This window comes from Trachemys scripta, chromosome 10 (assembly GCF_013100865.1).
Source record: "Trachemys scripta elegans isolate TJP31775 chromosome 10, CAS_Tse_1.0, whole genome shotgun sequence".
Lineage (NCBI taxonomy): Eukaryota > Metazoa > Chordata > Testudines > Emydidae > Trachemys > Trachemys scripta.
The window spans coordinates 9,435,799-9,457,474 of record NC_048307.1 but is presented as its reverse complement, the minus strand read 5'-3'; the positions used below and the strand labels follow the sequence as shown (position 1 = coordinate 9,457,474).

The 21,676-nt window shown below is 47.7% G+C and overlaps 1 protein-coding gene across 1 annotated transcript in view; it reads right to left on the bottom strand.

Moving 5' to 3' along the window:
• RADIL (Rap associating with DIL domain) overlaps positions 1–21,676 on the bottom strand; it is a 79,641-nt gene that overhangs the window by 57,404 nt on the left and 561 nt on the right. The window contains exons 2-3 of the mRNA XM_034783602.1: positions 16,743–16,854; positions 7,602–8,160 (exon numbers count right to left, since the gene is read on the bottom strand). Coding sequence (XP_034639493.1) covers positions 7,602–8,151 — 550 coding nt within the window. The 5' untranslated portion in view covers positions 8,152–8,160; positions 16,743–16,854. The remainder of the gene's footprint in view (positions 1–7,601; positions 8,161–16,742; positions 16,855–21,676) is intronic.

Sequence of the window (21,676 nt, the reverse complement as noted above, 5' to 3'; positions counted from 1 at the left end):
ATTCCTATGCAATGGAGGGCTTCCAGCACATACGATGCCCATTTCTGCTTCCAATTACATCTCTGCCACCTCACTCAGTTCAGTCAGCTTGAATACGTTTATACTCAGCCCTAGGCTAATAGGACTGTGTTTGGACTCACCATTAACCCTCTCCTTAGCACCTCTCCCCATAACATAACATCCTGCTGGGGTAACAGTGACAATAACAGGAAATTATATCATATCTCCTCTGCAAAAGCAGCTGTGAGAATTGCAGACAGAGAAGATACCAACCAAGCATTAGAATCCATCCTGTATCTCCTAGTCAGACCAATCTCAGATGATGTGGGGTCAGGTGCTCCGACACTCCAGTGATCCAATGACTGTATTACACTACAAGTTTGATTTTAACCCCCTGGCAACACCCCAGCAGAGGGTGTTAATTCAGGAAGGGAAATCAGAGCTTCATTACATTGCACTTGGGTCTTTTACAAACCCACTGATTCATAATTAATGTCCACTGTCCACCCATGGGCCCCAGAGAGCCATGGGCAATAATGCAGAGTATGTTTTGGCCCACCTTGGTTTTCTCTCATTATCTCTTTATTTCATTTGATTGCTCCTAAGTGCTCAACTTGCAGGTTCAGGTTTTTCCCCTGATAAAGATAAAGCCTGTTTGGGAATGGAGGAGAGGGGAGGCAGGGAACTCAGCCAATAGCAAAACAGTCTGCAGGCTCCCAAATGGCATCATAATGTAATTTAACTATGATCGGAGGGACAGAAAACAAGCACAGTCTAAAATGCTGACATACAATTTAAAGGGGAGATTCAGCATTGCCATAGAATCATAGAGACACAGAGCTGGAAGGGACCTCAAGAGGTCATCTAGTCCAGGCCCCCGTGCCGAGGCAAGACTAAGTATACCTCGACCATCCCTGACATGAGTTTGTCTAACCTTTTCTTAATACCTCCAAAACGGGGATTTCACAACCTCCAACGTTACCTGTTCCAGTGTTTAACTATCCTTAAAATTAGAAAGTTTTTCCTAATATCCTAATGAGTTCAGTTCCTCTGGGTCAAACCCTAGGCCCTGTGCCAAGTCTAAGGCCTGGTCTACACTAGGCGTTTATGTCGAAGTTAGCGCCATTACATCGAATTAACCCTGCACCCGTCCACACTGCGATGCTATTTAGTTCGACATAGAGGTCTCTTTAATTCGACTTCTGTACTCCTCCCCGACGAGGGGAGTAGTGCTAAATTCGACATGGCCATGTCGAATTAGGCTAGGTGTGGATGGAAATCGACGCTAATAGCTCCGGGAGCTATCCCACAGTGCACCACTCTGTTGACGCTCTGGACAGCAGTACGAGCTCGGATGCTCTGACCAGCCACACAGGAAAAGCCCCGGGAAAATTTGAATTTGAATTCCTTTTCCTGTCTGGCCAGTTTGAATCTCATTTCCTGTCTGGACATCGTGGCGATCACAGCAGCACTGGCAACGATGCAGAGCTCTCCAGCAGTGATGGCCGTGCAGTCTGTGAATAGAAAGAGGGCCCCAGCATGGACTGATCGGGAAGTATTGGATCTCATCGCTGTGTGGGGCGATGAGTCCGTGCTTTCTGAGCTGCGCTCCAAGAAACGGAATGCAAAGATCTATGAGAAGATCTCTAAAGACATGTCAGAGAGAGGATACAGCCGGGATGTAACGCAGTGCCGCGTGAAAATCAAGGAGCTGAGACAAGGCTACCAGAAGACCAAAGAGGCAAACGGACGCTCCGGATCCCATCCCCAGACATCCCGTTTCTATGAGGCACTGCATTCCATCCTCGGTGCGGCCGCCACCACTACCCCACCACTGACCGTGGACTCTGAGGATGGGATATTGTCCACGGCCGGTTCCTCGGACATGTTAGCGGACGGGGAAGATGAGGAAGGAGATAAGGAGGACGAGGCAGTCGGCAGCGCTCACAACGCTGATTTCCCCGACAGCCAGGATCTCTTCATCACCCTTACAGAGATCCCCTACCAACCCTCCCCAGCCGTTACCCCGGACACAGAATCTGGTGAAGGATCATCCAGTAAGTGTTGTAAACATCTAAACATTTATTTTTAACAGAACAGGAATATTAACAATTAAAAGAATGGGTTGTTCATGATTAGTTTGCCCTAGGCACTTAACGGTTCAGTCATGGGCAGTGCAAGTTTTGAAAAAAAATCTAGCAATGTCCGGTTTTCCGTGATTGTCCTGCCCAAGCCGCTCTACTGTTTAGTCCCTGCTACTGCAGCTAGAGTAAGATGCGGTCTATATGTGCAGGGATAGAGCAGTAATCCTCCCGGGACATCTCGATGAAGCTCTCCTGGAGGTAATTGGAAAGCCGTTGCATGAGGTTCCTGGGGAGAGCGGCCTTATTGGGTCCTCCGAAGTACGACACGTTGCCGCGCCACGAGACTATCAAGTACTCGGGAATCATTGCTCTGCACAGCAGGGCGGCATACGGCCCTGGTCTTTGGAGGCTTTCCCGGAGCATTCTCTCTCTCTCGCTGTCAGAGATCCTCATCAGGGTGATGTCGCCCATGGTGACCTGCTTTGAATTAGGTAGGGGAATGTTAGTGTTGGGACTGCTTGCTCGTTCCTTTACAGAACTGTAACCGCTGGTTTGCAGCCACGCGGTGGAGGCGGGAGAGGGGCTGCCGAAAGGGATCGTTCCTGGGGACAGCCGCGAGGGGGTGGGACAGGGGCAGAGTTCCCGCTTGCCGGATTGCTGGCAGCAGGTACTGACATTGCTTTAAATGTGAAATGAGGCCAGTGGTAATATAAAAGTTTTAAACTGCCACAAGTCTACGGCTTACCATGTCTGCCTGCAACAGAAATTCCGTTGTGCTGCCCCGCTTCTCAAATGTGCTGTGGAAGACCCCAGGCACTGAATGCGAAGGCCGAGAATTCGACCTTGTGCTGAGTGCGCATGTGATAGGTGCTGTGCATGGTCTTGTTCACAGAGAAAGACTATGTTCTTTGTTCACAACTACATTTATCTTTCTGAGGAATTCACTCCCTTTTTCCCATTCCCACAGCCACATCTGCGACTGTCTCACAACCTAGCCTGGCATCACACTCCCAGAGGCTAGCGAAGATTAGGCATAGGAAGAAGAGGACACGGGAGGACATGTTCTCTGAACTTATGGCCTGTTCCCAAGCCCAGGCAGCACAGCAGACCCAGTGGCGGGAGAAATTGACCCAAATGCAGCAAGCAAACATGGATCGGGAGGAGAGGTGGCGGCAGGAAGACCAGCAGGCGACTCAAACGCTGCTTGGACTACTGAGGGAGCAAACAGACACGCTCCGGCGCCTTGTGGATGTTCTGCAGGAACGGAGGCAGGAGGACAGAGCCCCGCTGCAGTCCATCTCTAACCGCCCTCCCCCGCCACCAAGTCCCATACCCACCTCACCCAAAGTGCAAAGAAGGAGAGGCGGCAGAGTCCCTGCTAACTCTCACTCCACCCCTGCAGAGAGCTCTAGTAGCAGAAGGCTCTCATTCCCCAAAACTTGAAAAGTTCTTTCCTTCCCGCCTGACACAAGCCCCCGTCCAAGTTTCACCTCCCAGTTCCATGTGTAGTTGATAATAAAAAATACGTTCATGTTAACTACTGTTTCAATCATGTTCTTTTGGAGGAGGAGGGGAAAGGGGGTTGGTAATTGGACAGGACAGTCACCTTTGGCAGGGTACATAGGCGGGGGCAGGCACAGCAGCAGGGCACATACACAGTGCAGTGATGCAGTGACTAGTTACCCTGGTTAGTCTGGGAGGTTGTTTTCATGTTATGTGGTGGGGGGTGGGTTGCTCTGTGACTTTGTGGCGGGGGAGGGCAGTTACAGATCTTAAGCGGCAGTCCTTATGCAGGATCACAGAGCCATGCAGCAGGGGATCTGTAATCGTCCTCCCCCTGCCACAAAGTCACATAGCCCCCCCATACACACAGTCCCGATCAGGAGGGGTGACAGGCTCCGTTGAAACAACCATCCCACCGCAGCGGAGCCCGTCAATCCTTGAGTTTAGAAGCTTCATTCGCGTCACTACACTACACCCGCTCCGCACCACAGTCTGCGTCCCAGTTTTAAAAAATTCCCGCGAAAACAGTATTAAAAAAAACGGTGTGCATTAACAAAGTAGAACTATTTTTATTTCGAAACGTGTGTTGGAAGGGGGTGAAGGGGGTATGTAACTGGGTAGGATAGTCAACATTAACTGGGTAAAGAAACGGGGGCAGGTTCAGCTTCTCTGTACACAAACTTAAAAGTCACAGGTTACCCTGCTCACTCAGGAACTTTGCTTTCAAAGCCTCCCGGATGCACAGCGCTTCCCGCAGGTCTCTTCTAATCGCCCGGCTGTCTGGCTGAGCGTAATCAGCAGCCAGGCTATTTTCATCAACCTCCCACCCCGCCATAAAGGTCTCCCCCTTGCTCTCACAGAGATTGTGGAGCACACAGCAAGCTGCTATAACAATGGGGATATTGGTTTCGCTGAGATCACAGCGAGTCATCAAGCTTCTCCATCTCCCCTTGAGACGGCCAAAAGCACACTCCACCACCATTCTGCACTTGCTCAGCCGGTAGTTGAAGAGTTCTTTTTCAGTGTCCAGGGCACCTGTATAGGGCTTCATGAGCCAGGGCATTAGCGGGTAGGCTGGGTCCCCGAGGATGACTATAGGCATCTCCACATCCCCAACAGTTATTTTGTGGTCCGGGAAGTAAATACCTTGTTGCAGCCGTCTAAACAGACCAGAGTTCCTGAAAACACGAGCGTCATGAACCTTGCCCGGCCATCCCACGTAGATGTTGGTAAAACGTCCCCTGTGGTCCACCAGTGCTTGCAGCACCATGGAAAAATAGCCCTTTCGGTTAATGTACTGGGTGGCTTGGTGGTCCGGTGCCAGAATAGGGATGTGAGTTCCATCTATGGCCCCACCGCAGTTTGGGAATCCCATCGCTGCGAAGCCATCTATGATCGCCTCCACGTTTCCCAGGGTCACTACCTTTGGCAGCAGTACATCAACGATTGCCTTGGCTACTTGCATCACAACAACCCCCACGGTAGATTTGCCCACCCCGAACTGGTTCGCGACTGACCGGTAGCTGTCTGGCGTTGCAAGCTTCCAGAGGGCTATGGCCACTCGCTTCTGTACACTCAGTGCAGCTCGCAACCGGGTGTCATTGCGCTTCAGGGCAGGGGACAGCAACTCACAAAGTTCCAGGAAAGTTCCCTTCCGCATGCGAAAGTTTCGCAGCCACTGGGATTCATCCCAGACCTGCAGCACTATGCGGTCCCACCACTCAGTGCTTGTTTCCCGTGCCCAGAATCGCCGTTCCACGGCATCAACATGACCCATTGCCACCGTGATGTCCTCGGCGCTGGGTCCCCTGCTTTCTGAGAGGTCTGTGCTACTCTCAGACTTCAGGACATCACCGCGGTGCCGTAGCCTCCTCGCCTGACTTTTCTGCATCTGCCTCAGGGAAAGGTGTATGATAAGCTGCGAGGCGTTGAGAGCGGCCACAACTGCAGCGATGGTCGCAGCGTGCTCCATGCTCGCAGTGCTGTGGCATCCGCGCTGTCAATGACTGGAAAAGTGCGCGAACTGATTTCCCGCCGGCGCTTTCAGGGAGGGAGGGCGGGAGTGATGGACGGATGACGACAGTTACCCAAAAGCACCCTCGACACATTTTGTTACCCAGAAGGCATTGCCGGCTACACCCAGAATTCCAATGGGCAGAGGGGACTGCGGGAACTGTGGGATAGCTGACCACAGTGCACTGCTTCGAATGTCGACGCTTTCACCGTTAGTGTGGACTCACAAAGTCGAATTACTGTCCTTAGTGTGGACACAGACGTTCGACTTTGCAATATCGATTCCAAAAATTCGATGCAAGTAAATTCGAACTACTCTCGTAGTGTAGACAAGGCCTAAGAGAATCCTCAGCATAAGACAGGGTCCCCCAGGCTCGTATGGCTGTTACTGTAGCCTCCAGGCTACAGCTGGCTCTGTGGCAGCTGTGCCTATGCCCTACACGGATGCCCCTTAGTCGTGGATCCACTGGTCATGTCCCACCATCAGCACTCCCCTTGCATGGGACTGCAGGGGAAGCTTGTGGAACACAGCTCTGGGTCCCATAGAAGGAGCGGAACCCCCTAAAACTGATAGCCTGCCCTCTTGGACAGTGGAAATTTACTGATTCCTCTACCTATCAGGCCTTCTGGACCCCCAGGGGGATGGTCACTTGAACTGGCACCTCTGTAAGGCCCTTTGACAAAGCCCAGAGTGCACCAGATTGCGACTGTTTCTGGGCAGAGACACAATATCACATTGCAATATTATATAAACTATCGCCAGCTCAGGAAAGATCTACAATCAGGGCCGGCTCTAGGATTTTTGCCGCCCAAAGCAAAAACTATTTTTGCTGCGCCCTCCCCCTCCCCCCCTTTTTTTTTTTACCCCCCCCCCCGCCCCCCCCCCACTCCCATCCCTTCCCCAAATCCCCAGCCCTGCCTCCTCCCCCCAGGCTCTCAAGCCTAGGAGGGAGGGAGGGAGGGAGGGGGAGATCCCCAGCGGCCGCGGCACGCGAAACAGCTGATTCGCACGCCGCTGCTCCCCCTCCCTCCCAGGCTCTCAAACCCAGGAGGGAGGGGGAGATCCCGAGCAGCCGCGGCACGTGAATCAGCTGTTTTGCGCGCCGCGGCCGCTCGGGATCTCCCTCTCCCTCCCGGGTTTGAGAGTCTGGGAGGGGGAGCAGCGGCGCGCGAGCGCCAGCAGCGGAGGTGAGTTAGGGCGGCCAGGGCACATTTTTAGGGGCAGCATGGCCCGTGCCAGAATGCCGCCCCTAAAAATGTGCTGCCCCAAGCACCAGCTTGTTTTGCTGGTGCCTAGAGCCGGCCCTGTCTACAATGCTCCCAGGGCCAGATCCTCAGCTGCTGTAAATTGTCATAGCTTCACTGATGTGAAGAAAAAGGGGGGTGGGAAGTAATAAAGTGGATTAATGCTAATGCCACCCGGGCCATTTACACACACTGAGGATAACAGAGGTAGGCCTCAAGTGTCAGGGGGTAGCCGTGTTAGTCTGTATCCACAAAAACAACGAGGAGTCCGGTGGCACCTTAAAGACTAACAGGTTTATTTGAGCATAAGCTTTCGTGGGTAAAAAACCCACTTCTTCAGATGCATGGAGTGAAAATTACCAATGCAGGCATAAAAATACTGACACATGAAGAGAAGGGAGTTACCTTACAAGTGGAGAACCAGTGTTGACAGGGCCAATTCAATCAGGGTGGATGTGGTCCACTCCCAATAATTGATGAGAAGGTGTCGATACCAAGAGGGTTTTTTACCCACAAAAGCTTATGCCCAAATAAATCTGTTAGTCTTTAAGGTGCCACTGGAGAACACCTGTTTACCTCAGCTAAGGATCTGCACTCAATGTCTAAAATATGAGATTCGGTGCCCCCTACAGGCTATAAAACCATCACTGGTCTGGCACAAGACAGGGGCAACTCCTCCACTTTAAGAGCCGAGAGCTCACCCCACAGGCCTTGCTCAGTTCAGCATTTATACGTAGCTCTCCGCTAGTCTCTTACCTGCCGTGATCGTGTCTACGTCCCTCGCAGCCAGCTCCTCCACCTCAGATCTCTTCCGTAGCTCCAAACGCCGGGAGAACCCTTCCTTGGGCTTCCACAGGTCCTGAATCAGAAGGGGCTTCTCATTATCACCGAGGACTCGCAACCCTTCCGTCTGCCACTGCTTCCCAGAGCCGCTGAACATCCCAATGACATCACACAGCACATAGTGGCCGGCGTCCACCTTGCTCAGCCCATAGCGCTCCAGCGCCTCCTTCACCAGCTCCCGCGCACTCGAGCTCCCAGTGGCAAGGACGCTCTTGTAGTTGGTGCCCGCGCAGATGTTGCCCCCAAATATCTTCAGGACCCCAGGGGCTGAAACCTGAGTGGAAAGTTCAGCTGGGTCATCACTGCTTGCAAGGGGGAAAGCCGACACCGAGCTGCGGTCCTTGTAGCTCAGCGTCCGGTACAAGACCTGAGAGAATATCCGGCTCTGACGCTTGAGCTTGTTTTTGGAAGGTGGGGACATGGCGGACGAAGATCCATAGAACATGGCGGGGGAGGTCGTCATGGGACACAGCTGCAGAGTGAACAGAAACAAAAAAGGCAAATCAGCGTTTTAAAGCCCTGTGGGGAAACAGATAATAGCAAGCACATGAGAAGAAACCTTCAAACAAACTGGAGCAGGAATGACTCCAAGATCCCATGCCTGGACTGTGGCCCAGAGGGGACATGCGGTCATCTCTGGAATGGCAAGAAGAGTGCAGGAATGATGCTGCAAGTTTACATGTGTGACACAGGACAGCAGGAGCCAAATTTATCCATCATCCCTGAAATCAGTGGAATTACTCCAGAGATGAATTTGTCCCTAGGAATTTGATCTGGCGCATCCTCAGTTTATGGATCAATGGATGTCTCTCCTGGCTACCCAAGCGCATGCTTCCCTGCAGATGTTCTCGGGGTGAGAGAAAAGCAGAGCCCAGCAGTTTCGTTACACTAAGAACACAAGAGGAGATTGTGACACGGAGGCTCACTGGTGCCAATTGGCAAAGGGTTTACTGTTCTTTACAACCAACTCCTGTTTTAGACCTGACAAACTCACTACACATAATACACCGCTTTCATGGTATTTATCTATGGAGGGTAGCACGTGTGAAAGCTTTTAATTTATCGATACTCGTAATCATTGTGAGATGTGTATCTGGGTGATATTTAAGGAGTAATGTGAACATTTTGGCCTTATGATCTTGGAGTGAAAGTGAGTCACCAGGGAACTGTGATGTATAATCCCTGGCTAGCCGATCACATAATATATTGCTCAATTGTCCACTGGTGCACCAACCAAGAAGAGTCAATGGAAAACCACAAAAGACAGACTAACCATCAAAACCACTTGGAAGGGGAAAGGAACAGCAAGATAGTGAAGGGATCGCCCTGTCTGTGAATAAAGACAAAAGACTGATGCAGTATATCGCAAGGTGGAGAAAGACACTCTGGATGCATTCATTGAGGAGCGGAGAGTAGCTCCTTGTGGTTGGCAAATGCTGCAGAAGACTGAACTTTGCGGTAAGAATCTTCTTTATTAGACAGGAAAGGTCACTATTAATAAGCGTAGGCCCTAGTTTGCGTTTTATATGCAACCATTTGTTTCCATCACTCACACTTGTTCTATTTGAAACTCTAGTCTTTCCTAAATATACTCCTTTTCTTTTACTATAATTGAACTCAAGTGCTGTGTGTGATACAGGAGCGGTAGGCTAAGGTAAAACTGGTAAACTGAGGAACACTGTTCTGCTGGGAAGAGAGGATCTGGGGTTTTGGTGGGTATCCAGAGATCGGGGCTGAATACTGCAGGGAGACACTTTGAAGGGAGTCAATGGCTAGGGTGAATCTCTTGTCAACCCTCAGGGCAAAGGCAGGCCTGGTATAGGCCAGAGGACACTGCTTGAGTGGCTGACAAGCTGGTTGTGTTAGGGAGCTAACACCCAGCTGGCAAAGGCAAGACTCCCTTGTGCTGGAGGCGGGTGGCAATACTGTGACTCACAGCCCTGCATGCCCCGAGAAGCATCACAGAGACCTTCTTGGTTAGTAGCCAAGGTCTCAGGAGTTCCATTCACTTACAAGTTATGAATCAATTCAACTTTTAAAGGTGAAATGCAAAGCTCAGGTGAAAATTAAGTTAAGCCTGCAGCTCTCTGCTGAATGCCCCTGCTAACAGGCACTAGAAAAAACAAGTTGTGATTAACCTTTCTAAAAACTTCTCTCCCCTCCACCCCACCAAATCTTCTGGTACTTCCTGGTTCACTAAGGACATTCCAACGTGCATTATTCTGTAGCATCACTGACACCACTTCCCGATGCAACCAAAGGACAAATGAAATCCTTGTTATATCAGCTATTCTCCAGTTCTCCCAAACGAGGGCTGCCTGCATTACCAAACCAGGTTGGGGTGATGTGTGGCAGACTGGGTGGTACCTCACAGGAAAATTTCTTTGCTGAATGCTTGCCATGGCCAGTTAGGGGAGGAATTTGGCACAGATTTTCTCCGCTTGTCTACGTCTCAGTTTAGATTTTGCAGCTCTACTTTTAAATACAAGATTTATTTTTAAAATCATTCTCACATTAGGACTCGAGTGAGATCTGGCAAGAGACATCTGGCAAGAGAAAAGCATCTTATGCATCTACATCAAGGCTAAGCACAACTACAGCTACATCAAGGCTAAGCACCGCTAGAAATATCCTAAGGTGCTGATCCTAACTTTATGAATCACCCAACAGTAGGTGGACAAATCAGGATCAGTCTCTGGTAGGCCTGCGATGTGAATTTTTCCCCTCCAAGAACCTCTCACCCATTCACATAGACTATTGTTTAAAAATCTGGATACATATTGTTATATAAATTATCAACTTTAAATCAACAGTTGATTTATAACATGATCATTCCTACCAAGCATAGTGTGACAATCCAGATGCGTGAATGGACACACAATTGCAACTGTGAATATGTGAGTTACCACCAGACACATGCTTCCCTAGATTTAAGAGATTTCAATAAAAGTCCCAACAACACTTTGTAGCTAAATAGCTCAATGATGCCAAGAGCGAATGTATCAAGGGCAAGCATGGAAGGAGCATTTGTTCCACTGGACACAAGGCAGAATTTGGAGTTTTATTTGTCTCCACAGTCCACACTCCTCCTACTTGACCTACACTCTGAGATAACAGCGTGTGACATTACTGCTGGAGAAAGGTGCTGGGCTGACAACCCTGGAAACCGCAGGCTTCTCTTTATCCCAAAACAGGTACAGCACAGACAGCATCAGGGCAAGCTTCCTCCACCCTACTACTGTGCATCAAACCTAACAGGAAGGTACCACCTAAGTCTACATCCCCCATTCAGTCCCAGGCCTCTCCTGAGGCTGTCAACAACATTGTCAAGCAGGGCCAGTTGTGATGGCCCTATGGGTTTAATGTAGATACTTGGGGCCTGAGCCCATGAAGCTCATTTTGCTGCAGACACTGAGCAGACATCAGATAGTGACTAAGCGAGGTTGTTACTAGTATCCTGGACTGGACATGAAATGGCAGCCTACAGGTGAAAGGTTCTACAGAGCCAATTCGCACTGCTGTTACATTATCACTACTACTTTGCACTCTTGGAGCGCTTTCCATTCAAGGATCTCGTAACCCTCCCTCTGAGGCAGACATCAATCATCATCATTAACCACAGTTAGCATATCTCCTCCACAGATCTCAGAGCACTTCACAAAGATGGCGAGGCCTCATTATCCCTCTTTTATTAATACTGTACTATAGTGGCTCTCAACCTTTCCAGACTACTTTACCCCTTTCAGGAGTCTGGTTAGTCTTGCATGCCCCCAAGTTTTACCTCACTTAAAAACTACTTGGCTTACAAAACCAGACATAAAAATACAGAAGTGTCACAGCTCATTATTACTGAAAAGTTGCTCACTTTCTCATTTTTACCATATAATTATAAAATAAATCGATTGGAATATAAATATTGTACTTACATTTCAGTGTACAGTACATAGAGCAGTATAAACAAGTCATTGTCTGTATGAAATTTTGGTCTGTACTGACTTCGCTAGTGCTTTTTATGGAGCCTGTTATAAAACTAGGAAAATGTCTAGATGAGTTGATGCACCTCCTGGAAGACCTCCACATCCCCCCAGAAGTATGTGTACCCCTAGTTGAGAACCACTGTTGTAATAGAGGCAAAGAGAGGCCAGGGGACTTACCTACATTCATACAGTAAATAATCATCAGAGTAGGGTTGAGACTGAGACATGTGCCCGATCGACAGGGCCACTTCGCCTCCTGTAGACGATGGTATTTCTGTCAGGTCTTTCATAATATCCAAGAAGAGCGCTAACGTTATCAGAAAGATCCTCTGTCGGCACTGGACAGATTCCAAACTACCTTCCAGCCCAGGATGGGAAAGTGCCCTTGCTGCTAATGGAAGAGGTCACCTTCTGGTCTTATTGTTTTTTGTAAGCGGTGGGAACTTCTCCAAGGTATAATCTCTCTGCCTTCTCCCATTCAGTCTGCACAGGGGCACATATCACACCCAGCTCTAGCCTCACTGGGATCCCCTTTCCCTGCTCCCATACAGCCTTACTGATGTCCCTTCTCATGCCCTGTCCTCCCTTATCACCTTCCCCGTACTGCTCACATCACTAGCCTGCCCCTTACAAGAGCCATTTGTGCACCCAGGGCAAAAGGGGGCAGGGAGGCAGACACCTTTCCCTATTAACTCACAGGCCCCTCCCCATCCCTGCCTGGGGTGAAGTGGATGAGGCAACTGAGGCACAGAAAGATTACATGACTTGTGCAAGGTCAGTGGCTCTAACGCAGAACTAGTGACTCCCAGTCTGCAGCTACAAGCACTGGACCACGCTTTCCTTTCCTGGGTAATATCTCATTTCCAATCCTGAGTCAGACAGTCTCCCCTGAATCTGTAATAGCATTTACCTTTGCAGTGATTCAGCTCAGAAAGAAACAAAGCAAGAAACAGAGAGGAAAAAAACCTTTCCCCTCCTGCTCCAAGGCAGAGAGGTGACTTTCCCTGCTGGAGTAGCAGCAGCATCCAAGAGCAACGGGCTCCCTGAAAGGTCTCTCCCTCAGGCAGGCAATTAATAATGGCAAAAACAGATAGATGGTTAAATAAAAAGAGGGAGTCAGCCCCAAAGCACTGAGCAATGGGATTGGTCCATTGCAGTGAGGGAAAGTTCTCCACAGGAATGTGTGCAGCAGAGTATTAGAAAGGGGGTGAATCCCCCACTACACACACACAAACTGACGCTCAGCTCCAGGCCTGGTGTGAACACAGATGGATTTGTGGACTAAATGTGTGATTACAGCAGCCCCTAACACCACAGCCAAAATCAGGTCCCATCGTGCTAGGCGCTGTACAGATACAGAGTAAAGGACAGTGCCTGCCCCTGAGTTTACAGTCTACATACACACGGCAGAGAGAGGGTTGGAGAAAGGAAGTTTTATCATCCCCATTTTACAGATGAGGAAATAGGGCAGAGAGACATTCAGGGTATGTCAACACTGCAATTAAACACCCGGGGCTGGCCTGTATCAGCTGATTCAGGCTTCTGGGGCTTGGGCTGCGGGGCTGTAAAACTGTGGTGCAGACACTCAGGCTCAGGCTGTAGCCTGGGCTCTGGGACCCTACAGCCCGCGCCTGAACACCTACACCGCAATTCTACAGCCACACCGCCCGAGCCGAGTCAGCTAGCCCAGGCCGGCCGCGGGAGTTTAATTTGCAGTGTCTTGTCAGTTAAAAGAATGCAGTATTTAGCTTGAAAAATATATAATCTTGGGGGCTCTGTTTGCTGTATTTTGTGGTTTGTGTTGACTTATCTATGAGGTTCATCATAGCATCTAAGCGCATCAAATGTTAATGAATTTATTCTTCCTACATCCCTTTGAGATAGGGAAATACTATTTTCCTCCATCTCACAAATGGGAAAACTGAAGCACAGGGATTCTTGCCCAAGGCCACACAGGAAGTCTGTGGCAGAGATGGAATTAGAACCCAGAACTCATGAATTATCATGTAGTGCCATAGAAATGTTAAATAATAATAATCCACAAGACCGTTCTTCTTCCCTCGATTTAGAACCTGACCGTCAGTTCTGATTTAAAAACCGAGTTTGGCATTCTCTAGAAAATAACATTTCTCAGGAGCATTGCTGTAGCAACGGGCTCAAGCCATGAGGAGAGTAAATCTCAGGTCATTCAAAAGTGACCCCAACTGGCTGATTGAGGACCAACTTTCACAAGCCCTTAGGATCAGAGATGGTGAGTAATTTTCCAACAACCTTTTTTTTCATTGGGAAGTGTTGATTCATTGAAACTATTTGCAGGAAAGGGCTGGTTACGTAAATCTCCCAGTTTGAACATTATTTGAAGAAAGTTTCAAGACTGTCAAAACATCCCATTTGGGCATTAAAAAAAAGGTTCAATGTATCTACTTGAAATGACTTCTTATTCTGAAATTTTAATTTATACAAAAAAGGTTAAACATTTTTTTAAATGATCAAAATCAAAACAAAACATATTGACTGACCCAAATGCAATTTTTTTTTTATCGGTTCACAAAAATTTGAGATTTTGACTTTTCATTCCGTTTTGGGACAGAAAAAAAAAATCTTTAAACGTCAAAAAACCTTGCAGGATGGGAAAATTGTTTCCTGCCCAACTCTACCTAGGAAAGCCCAATCAGTCCTCACTAGCAATAGATTGCTGGAGCATGACAAAGGGATTCTGGAAAAGGACAGAAGAAAAATTGATGCAGCTCTGTGTATGTCTACACTAGCTGCTGCAACTGTTCCACTCTAGCGCTATAGTGTAGACCCTCTTCTGTCGCTGTAGTAAATCCATCTCCCTGAGAGGCAGTAGCTAAATCAACAGAAGAATTCTTCCGACCTAATGATGTCAACACTGGGGCTTAGATCAGCTTAACTACATCTCTGATGGGTGTGAATTTTTCACACCCCTGAGTAACGTAGCTAGATAAACCTAACTTTCTAGTGTAGACCAGCCCTAAGAGTCTGCCCAAAAGACTCCACTGACAGATGAGAGTGAGAGAGAGAAAATAACTTTTATGTAAGAATCATTTAGAACAGGGGTCGGCAATGTTTGGCATGCGGCTCGCCAGGATAAGCACCCTGGCGGGCCGGGCCAGTTTATTTACCTGCTGATGCGGCAGGTTCGGCCGATCGCGGCCCCCACTGACCGCGGTTCGCCGTCCTAGGCCAATGGCGGCGGCGGGAAGCCGCAGCCAGCACATCCCTCGCCCGCGCCACTTCTCGCCGCCCCCATTGGCCCGGGACGGCGAACCGCGGCCAGGGTGGGCCACGATCGGCCGAACCTGCCACTTCAGCAGGTAAATAAACTGGCCCAGCCCGCTAGGGTGCTTACCCTGGCGAGCCGCGTGCCAAACGTTGCCGACCCCTGATTTAGAACATCCAGATAGCTGTGTATTTTCCCAGCTAATCTCATCAGTGCAAAACTACCTACAGCACCTATACAACTTCATAACACTTCCAACTGCAGAAACCATTCCTTCAAGCCCCAAACTTAGGCAGCTAAAACCATATGTGCTTTTTAAAGTGCCCATCTGAATTTTAACTACATTGTTTATAGTGCAGCAACTCTTGTGTTCTTTTTGTAGAACGCCCTATGCAAACTCAGCTTCTCTAGTTCCAGAGGCCAAAAACTTCAGAGCAAAATGTGTTTCATCCATACAAACAGGGCCGGCTCCAGGCACCAGCTTGCCAAGTAGGTGCTTGGGGCGGCCACTCCGGAGAGGGGCGGCACGTCCAACTATTCGGCGGCAATTTGGCGGACGGTCCCTCACTCCCGCTCAGAGCGAAGGGCCTCCCGCCGAATTGCCACCGCAGACCCGGATGGAGTTTTTTTTTTTTTTTTTTTTTTGCACCGCTTGGGGCGGCAAAATCCCTGGAGCTGGCCCTGCATACAAAGTGGCTCCGAGCATGGTCATTTCACTGTTGTGCTGGTAGTGCAGGAAAGGCTCCAGTTTGCAATGTGCTGAGAACTCAGAGCCCTTATTGACTTTAAATGGAGTGATGGGTGTTCAGCCCATCCAAAAATCATGGCTTTCTGCAAAATACAAAATAAGATATGGTCTTATTTCCATCCGAGAGCCTAAGGCACAACATAGAGTGATAATGAAACATGTTCTTTCCAGACCTCTATGCTCATGGGCATCTTATAAGAAACTAAAATAGAGAAGAGTAGAACAAACACTGGGGCTAGCTTTCAGCTAAAATCATCTCAGCTCATATTACCTGTGTCAAAGTAACTCCGGGTCTACCAAGTCATTTGGGGGAGAAAATGTTCAAAACCACCTAAGCAATTTAGGCACACAAGCCTTACGGAGAGTCACTAGGACTTGTGCACCTAAATGCCTCATGCACCCAAATCCCCCAAATCTCCTCCTTGGTGCTTACAGGACAGTTCCTCTATTAGGCTATTATAAAACATGCACTGTTTGAGGACAAAAAGCTAGCAGCAGAGGTAGGCAGCTCCAGACATTCCAAACATTTGCCATATGCAAAAGTAGAAAGCAAGATTTTATTTTATTTATTTATTTGGCATTTACTGTTGAAAACTATAAAGGAATCAGCCAGCGGTTTGTTTTTTCCTCTCAGCGGAATCTGTATCAAGTATCTAGGCCTCTCTTTGCATGTCATGGAACACACAGACTGGCCACACCAACAATGGCTATTCATGATGCCATTAGTTATTCTGCACTGTTATGGTAATGATCACAACAAATTAATGTGATGTTCATGTGGTCAACACATGTCCTCCCTTCTGAGCACTGCACTGCAATTTATCATTAGCAGGTCAATGGTGTTGTAAATAAAACACCACCAAATCTAATAGTCATTTAGGTTTGTTGGGGTATAATTTCAACATCCCAAAATCAGCTGGGCAGCTCTTGTTAGTACCAAAGACAGTCATATGGACAGTTTCCTATGGCTGAGTGGAATCCCTACTCCCCCATTGTCTCAGCCCTCAGTAATTTTAAACATAGCAGCCTGTCCCAAATGTTCCAGCTAAGTGCCTCCTGATGCCTATTTAAAGACCTTTACTTACCTTGCCATTCTTTTCACATCTCTTTCTTTCAGTCACTTACTCTCCTCTTCATGGCAAACCCTGCAGCTTCCCCTGCATTATTCATTTTCACAGAAACTTGGTCCTCCAACTTCTGAAACAGGACAGGAAAATAGAGAACATCATTTCACTTTCACCCCAGTTACAAAGATCTGCACGAGCCATTCAATTATATCCTCTGAAGTCCTCCAGCGATGGTGCGATGTGATGGCTTATGTGTGTATAAGAGCCACAGGTCTGCTCTACTGAAATATATCAGCGGCTAGTGGATATAACAGCACCCCCTGGTGGAGCTGTTCTTTTATCTTTGGCGCGGGGGCTAAAGTACAGCTCTACCGTACTACTCACAGGTGCCCTCATATTTAGTATCCAGCTACTCTTCTCCAGCTTGATCCAAGTAGGCAGAGCATGGCATGTTGGGGCCTGTAGTCTCCATGGGCTAAACCTGCAGATGAAGGTGGCCCATGAGCTGATGGGTAGATGGTGAGCGGGTGACTGATATGGCTGTACACTTGCTTGTCCAACCATGACCCACCAAGGCACCTACACTCCACAAGGGTGCTGCAGCTGGATTGGCTGAGAGTCTGATACCAAGGCCTTTCTCAGCAGTGTGATCTCCTTAGCAGGGTAAGCCGGACTGAGACAGAGCCCGATCACGTTCAAGTCTAAATGTAAGACCGACTCCTCTAACAAAGCCTTGTCCAGTTAGCAGAGTCTACCCCAAAGGCACAAAGAGTGAGGAAGGGGGAGAGAAAGGTAAGGCAAGAAGGAAGCATTATACGAGAGGAAGGAAGGAAGGGAAGGTGAGAAAAAGGGAATGAGGGGAGATGGAAAGCACAGAGCCCTCTCTGGGCAGGCTCACTGCTATCTTTAGTTGATGGCTGTTGCTTAGATACTGTGATGACAGGTGCCTTCGCAATACCTGAGAGAAACAGATCTGCAGACACATTCTTAGATTAATTACAAGGGATGCTATCCCCTTTTGGGATCACAGACCACTACAATCAGGTCTAGCAGCTCACTCAAAATCCCAGCAGCACTACTCCAAGATCATAAGGGGACAAAGTTGGGACAAGACTTCGAGAGAGTGCAGGGTCAGGAAGGAGCACATTTCCTTCAGTTCTTCCCTTTTTAGCCTATAAAAAAACATGCCAGGCACAACAGGTAGAGAGAGTCAAATACGCCAGTGGGTATAGCTAACAGATCAGCCCAATAGTTCATCAAAGGTGCTACACTGTCCAGAGAAAAGCAAGTAGCCCTGGAATTCCCCCTGGGGAGCACAACTTATTTTTGACCCTCTCAAAGATTTTCTTCCTCGGCTTGTTATATTTTGCCGTGTCTTTCTATATTAAGGAGAGCTTTTCCCGTCAGCTTAGTTAAACCACCTCCACAAGAGGCAGAAGCTATGTTGATGGGAGACGTCCTCCTGCCGACATAGTGCTGTCTACACTGGGGGTTAGGTCAGTGTAAGTACGTCACTCAGGGGTGTGGATTTTTCACACCCCTGAGCAACATAGTTATACTGCTGTAAGTCTGTGGTGGAGACCTGGCCTTAGAAAGAGGTAGTCAGTGCTGAGACATAATCTTTGTCATAGATTCACAGAGTTTAAGACCAAAAGGGGCCATTAAACCATCTAATCTGACCTCCTGTATCTCACAGGCTATTAGATTTGACCCAGTTATCCCTGTACACAGCCCAGTAACTCATGTTTGGCTAAAGCACATCTTCCAGAAATGCAGCCATTCTTAATCTGAAGACATCAGAGATGGGAATCCCTGACTTCCCTTGGTAGCTTATTCCAATGGTTTATCATCCCCCGCTGTTAAAAATGTGTGCCTTATTTCCCATTTGAATTTGTCTAGCTTCAGCTTCCAATCATTGGTTCTTGTTATGCCTTTTTCTATTTGAATAAAGAACTCTCTAGTATCCTGTATTTTCTCCCCAAGAAGGAACATGTACACTGCAATCAAGTCATCTTTCAGTCTTCTTTTGGATAAAATGACCAGACTGAGCTCTTCCAGTCTCTCACCGGAAAACATTTTCTCCAGCTTCCAAATCATTTTTGTGGCTTTTTTCCCTGCATTCTCTCCAATTTTTCAACACCCTTTTTAAAACGCAACACCAGAACTCTACACAGTATTCCAGTACCGGTCTCACCAACGCTGTGTACAGAGTTAAAACCCACTCCTGACTTCTACTCACTTCTCCCATTTATACATCCAAGGATCCCATTAACCATTTGTGCCACAGCATCGCACTGAGAGCTCACAGTCATTTGCTTGTCCACAGACCCCTAAATCCTTTTCAGAATCACTGCCTTCCAGAATACAGTCTCCCATTCTGTAGGGATTGCCTGCCTTCCTTGTTTCTACATGTATAACTCTGCATTTGGCTATATTAAAATATATTTTACTTGAATGGGCCCAGTTCACTAAGCAATCCAGATTGTTCTGTAGGCCTGGCCGCTCATTGCTATTTATCTCTTTGCCAATCTTTGTCTTAGCCGCAAATTTTATAAGCCGTGATTTTATATTTATTTCCAGATCATTGATGCAAGTACTGGCTAGCCTCAAGTCCTGAAGGGGCTGCAAAACCCCTCTAGAAATACAATGATGATCCCCTTCTGACAACTACTTTTCGAAAGCTGTCAGTCAGCCAGTTCTGAATCCATTTAATGTGTGCTTTATTGATACTATATAGTGCTAATTTATTACTCAGTATGTTGTGCAGTAGTAAGTCAAATGCCTTACAAAAGGGTAAGTATATGACATCTATGCAGTTATCTTTATCAACCAAACTTGTAATCTCCTCACAGAATGAAGGTTTATTTGACAAGAACTATTTTCCATGAAACAATGTTGACTGGCATTAATTCTAAAATCATTTAATTCTTTATCAATTGAAAGCCATATCAGCTTTTCCATTATTTTGCCTGGGATTGATGGCAGACTGATCAGCCTACGGTTACCTGGGTCATTCCGTTTGCCCTTTTTGAATATTGGCACAACATTAGCACTCTTCCAAGCTTCTTGAATTTCCCCTGTGTTTATCCCAGAGCATGCAGGTTACACACAACAATGGGAAGGTGGCTGTGCTTGCCTATGCACATGCATGTGTGCTGCTTATTTCAGATTTAACTGTCCAAGAAATACAACCAGTGAGGCTATTTATCTGAGGTCCCTTTTTGCAGAATTTCCTTTTTTAAATGGAAACCAGAGTCACAGCCTCAGACAGAAAGCAGCAAAGACACCGTGGGCGGATTGAGGGCTGGCTCCAACACTACAATGTGGAACAAATTATAACTCCAAAGGCAAAGGAAATGAGAAGACTGTGGACCCAGAGACTTAGACTTACATCCCTTAACTATTAAATCCTGACCCTCTACAGATCCAAGACCAACGTAAAGTGAGCTCATGCAGACCGTTTGCTTTGGTGAGGTGTCCCCTGGCCCCACCTTCACCCTGTATAATGGGGATGGGAGTGAAATTGAAGAAAATAAAAGGCATCACTCAAACTGACTCTGTGATTAACTTTCCTGTAGGGTGAGGGATTTTGAGTCTATGGTGGCAAATGGGAAAGCTGAGTGAAATGAGAAAGGTTGGACTAGTCAGTTGTTTCTCCAGTCAGATGTCAGACAGAAAATTCTTTTGCTTATTCAGAATAAGGGAACATCTAGTACGGTGATAAAGACTTGAAGAGAAAACATGAAGACTCACAGGTTTGAGACTCAGCTGCCGGTGCCTAACTGGAAGATTTCACATTCAATGCACAGGGACTGCAGAGACACCTCTGGAAATGCCTTTGTAGTGATGAAAGCCGCCCTCTCCTCTCTCCAGGGTGTTACTATCAAGTCTGCCATTTAGAGACTGATAGTTAATCAAGTGTGTTGCATCTGTCATATTTAGGGCCTGATCCAACTCCCAGTGAAGTGAACAGGAGTCTTGCCATTGACTTCAGCCAAAGTTGGATTGGGCATTAAACTCCTCAAAGCATTATTAATTATTACTATTATTATTAAGTTGTATTTCAGCAGCACCTAGGCATCCCAGGCATGGGCAAATGCCTCATTGGGATCCAGGAAGTGGGCGCTGTAAAACCACAGAACAAAATGATGGTTCCTTGCCCAAAAGAGCTCACAGGAACCATGTCTTACTACAAGTTTGTCAACTGCTATCTACAGCTACGTGAACAGATGATAAGACTCGAGGGCCTGATCCTACAAATTGCAGAGCATGTTCTACTCCTGCCAAAGTCAATAGGGGTCTTAAGATGAATCTTTTAAAAACGAGTTTTGCTCGGCCCCATATACGCACTGTCCCTGCAGTAATGCCCAGGTACAAATGACAATCCTCTGAGCTGTGTACTGTATTCAGGAACTGTATTTTAAAGTGTGTGTTTGCTTTCTGCTCGCTTTCAAGCGTCTGAATCTCAGTGGACTCTCTAATTAGGAGTTCTTAATTATCACTGGAAAAATTATGAACTGATCCTGTACAGTGCTGGAAATAGGCAATCCCAGAGCAACTGACTAACTCCCCTGCATTTTCTTCATGATTTACTGAAGTTACTTAAACTCCAAAAGAAATTGCTCTCCTCTCCCGTGGGCAATTGTGTAGCAAACATTTTCCTGCTAAAGCCAGACATTCTGGGATGGTCGAGAGCCTGAAAGTGGGTGAAATGGGTTGTTTAGAGGGGAAGGGAGTGAAAAAGCAGCAGGATCCCCCCCACCAAACCATCAGGTTTGCTTCTTTACAGTCTGGTGTTATTCGCAAGGCAGGTTTGGTCTCCAATGGCAACCAGACAAGCCTCAACTCTCGCTCTCTGGCTTCACTTTCTAAGGGAAGGAAAACAAATATTCCAGCTTCTGGGACCAGCCTCCCTGCATTCGCGGTGCCTCTGTGCGGGTTTGCTGGGACCC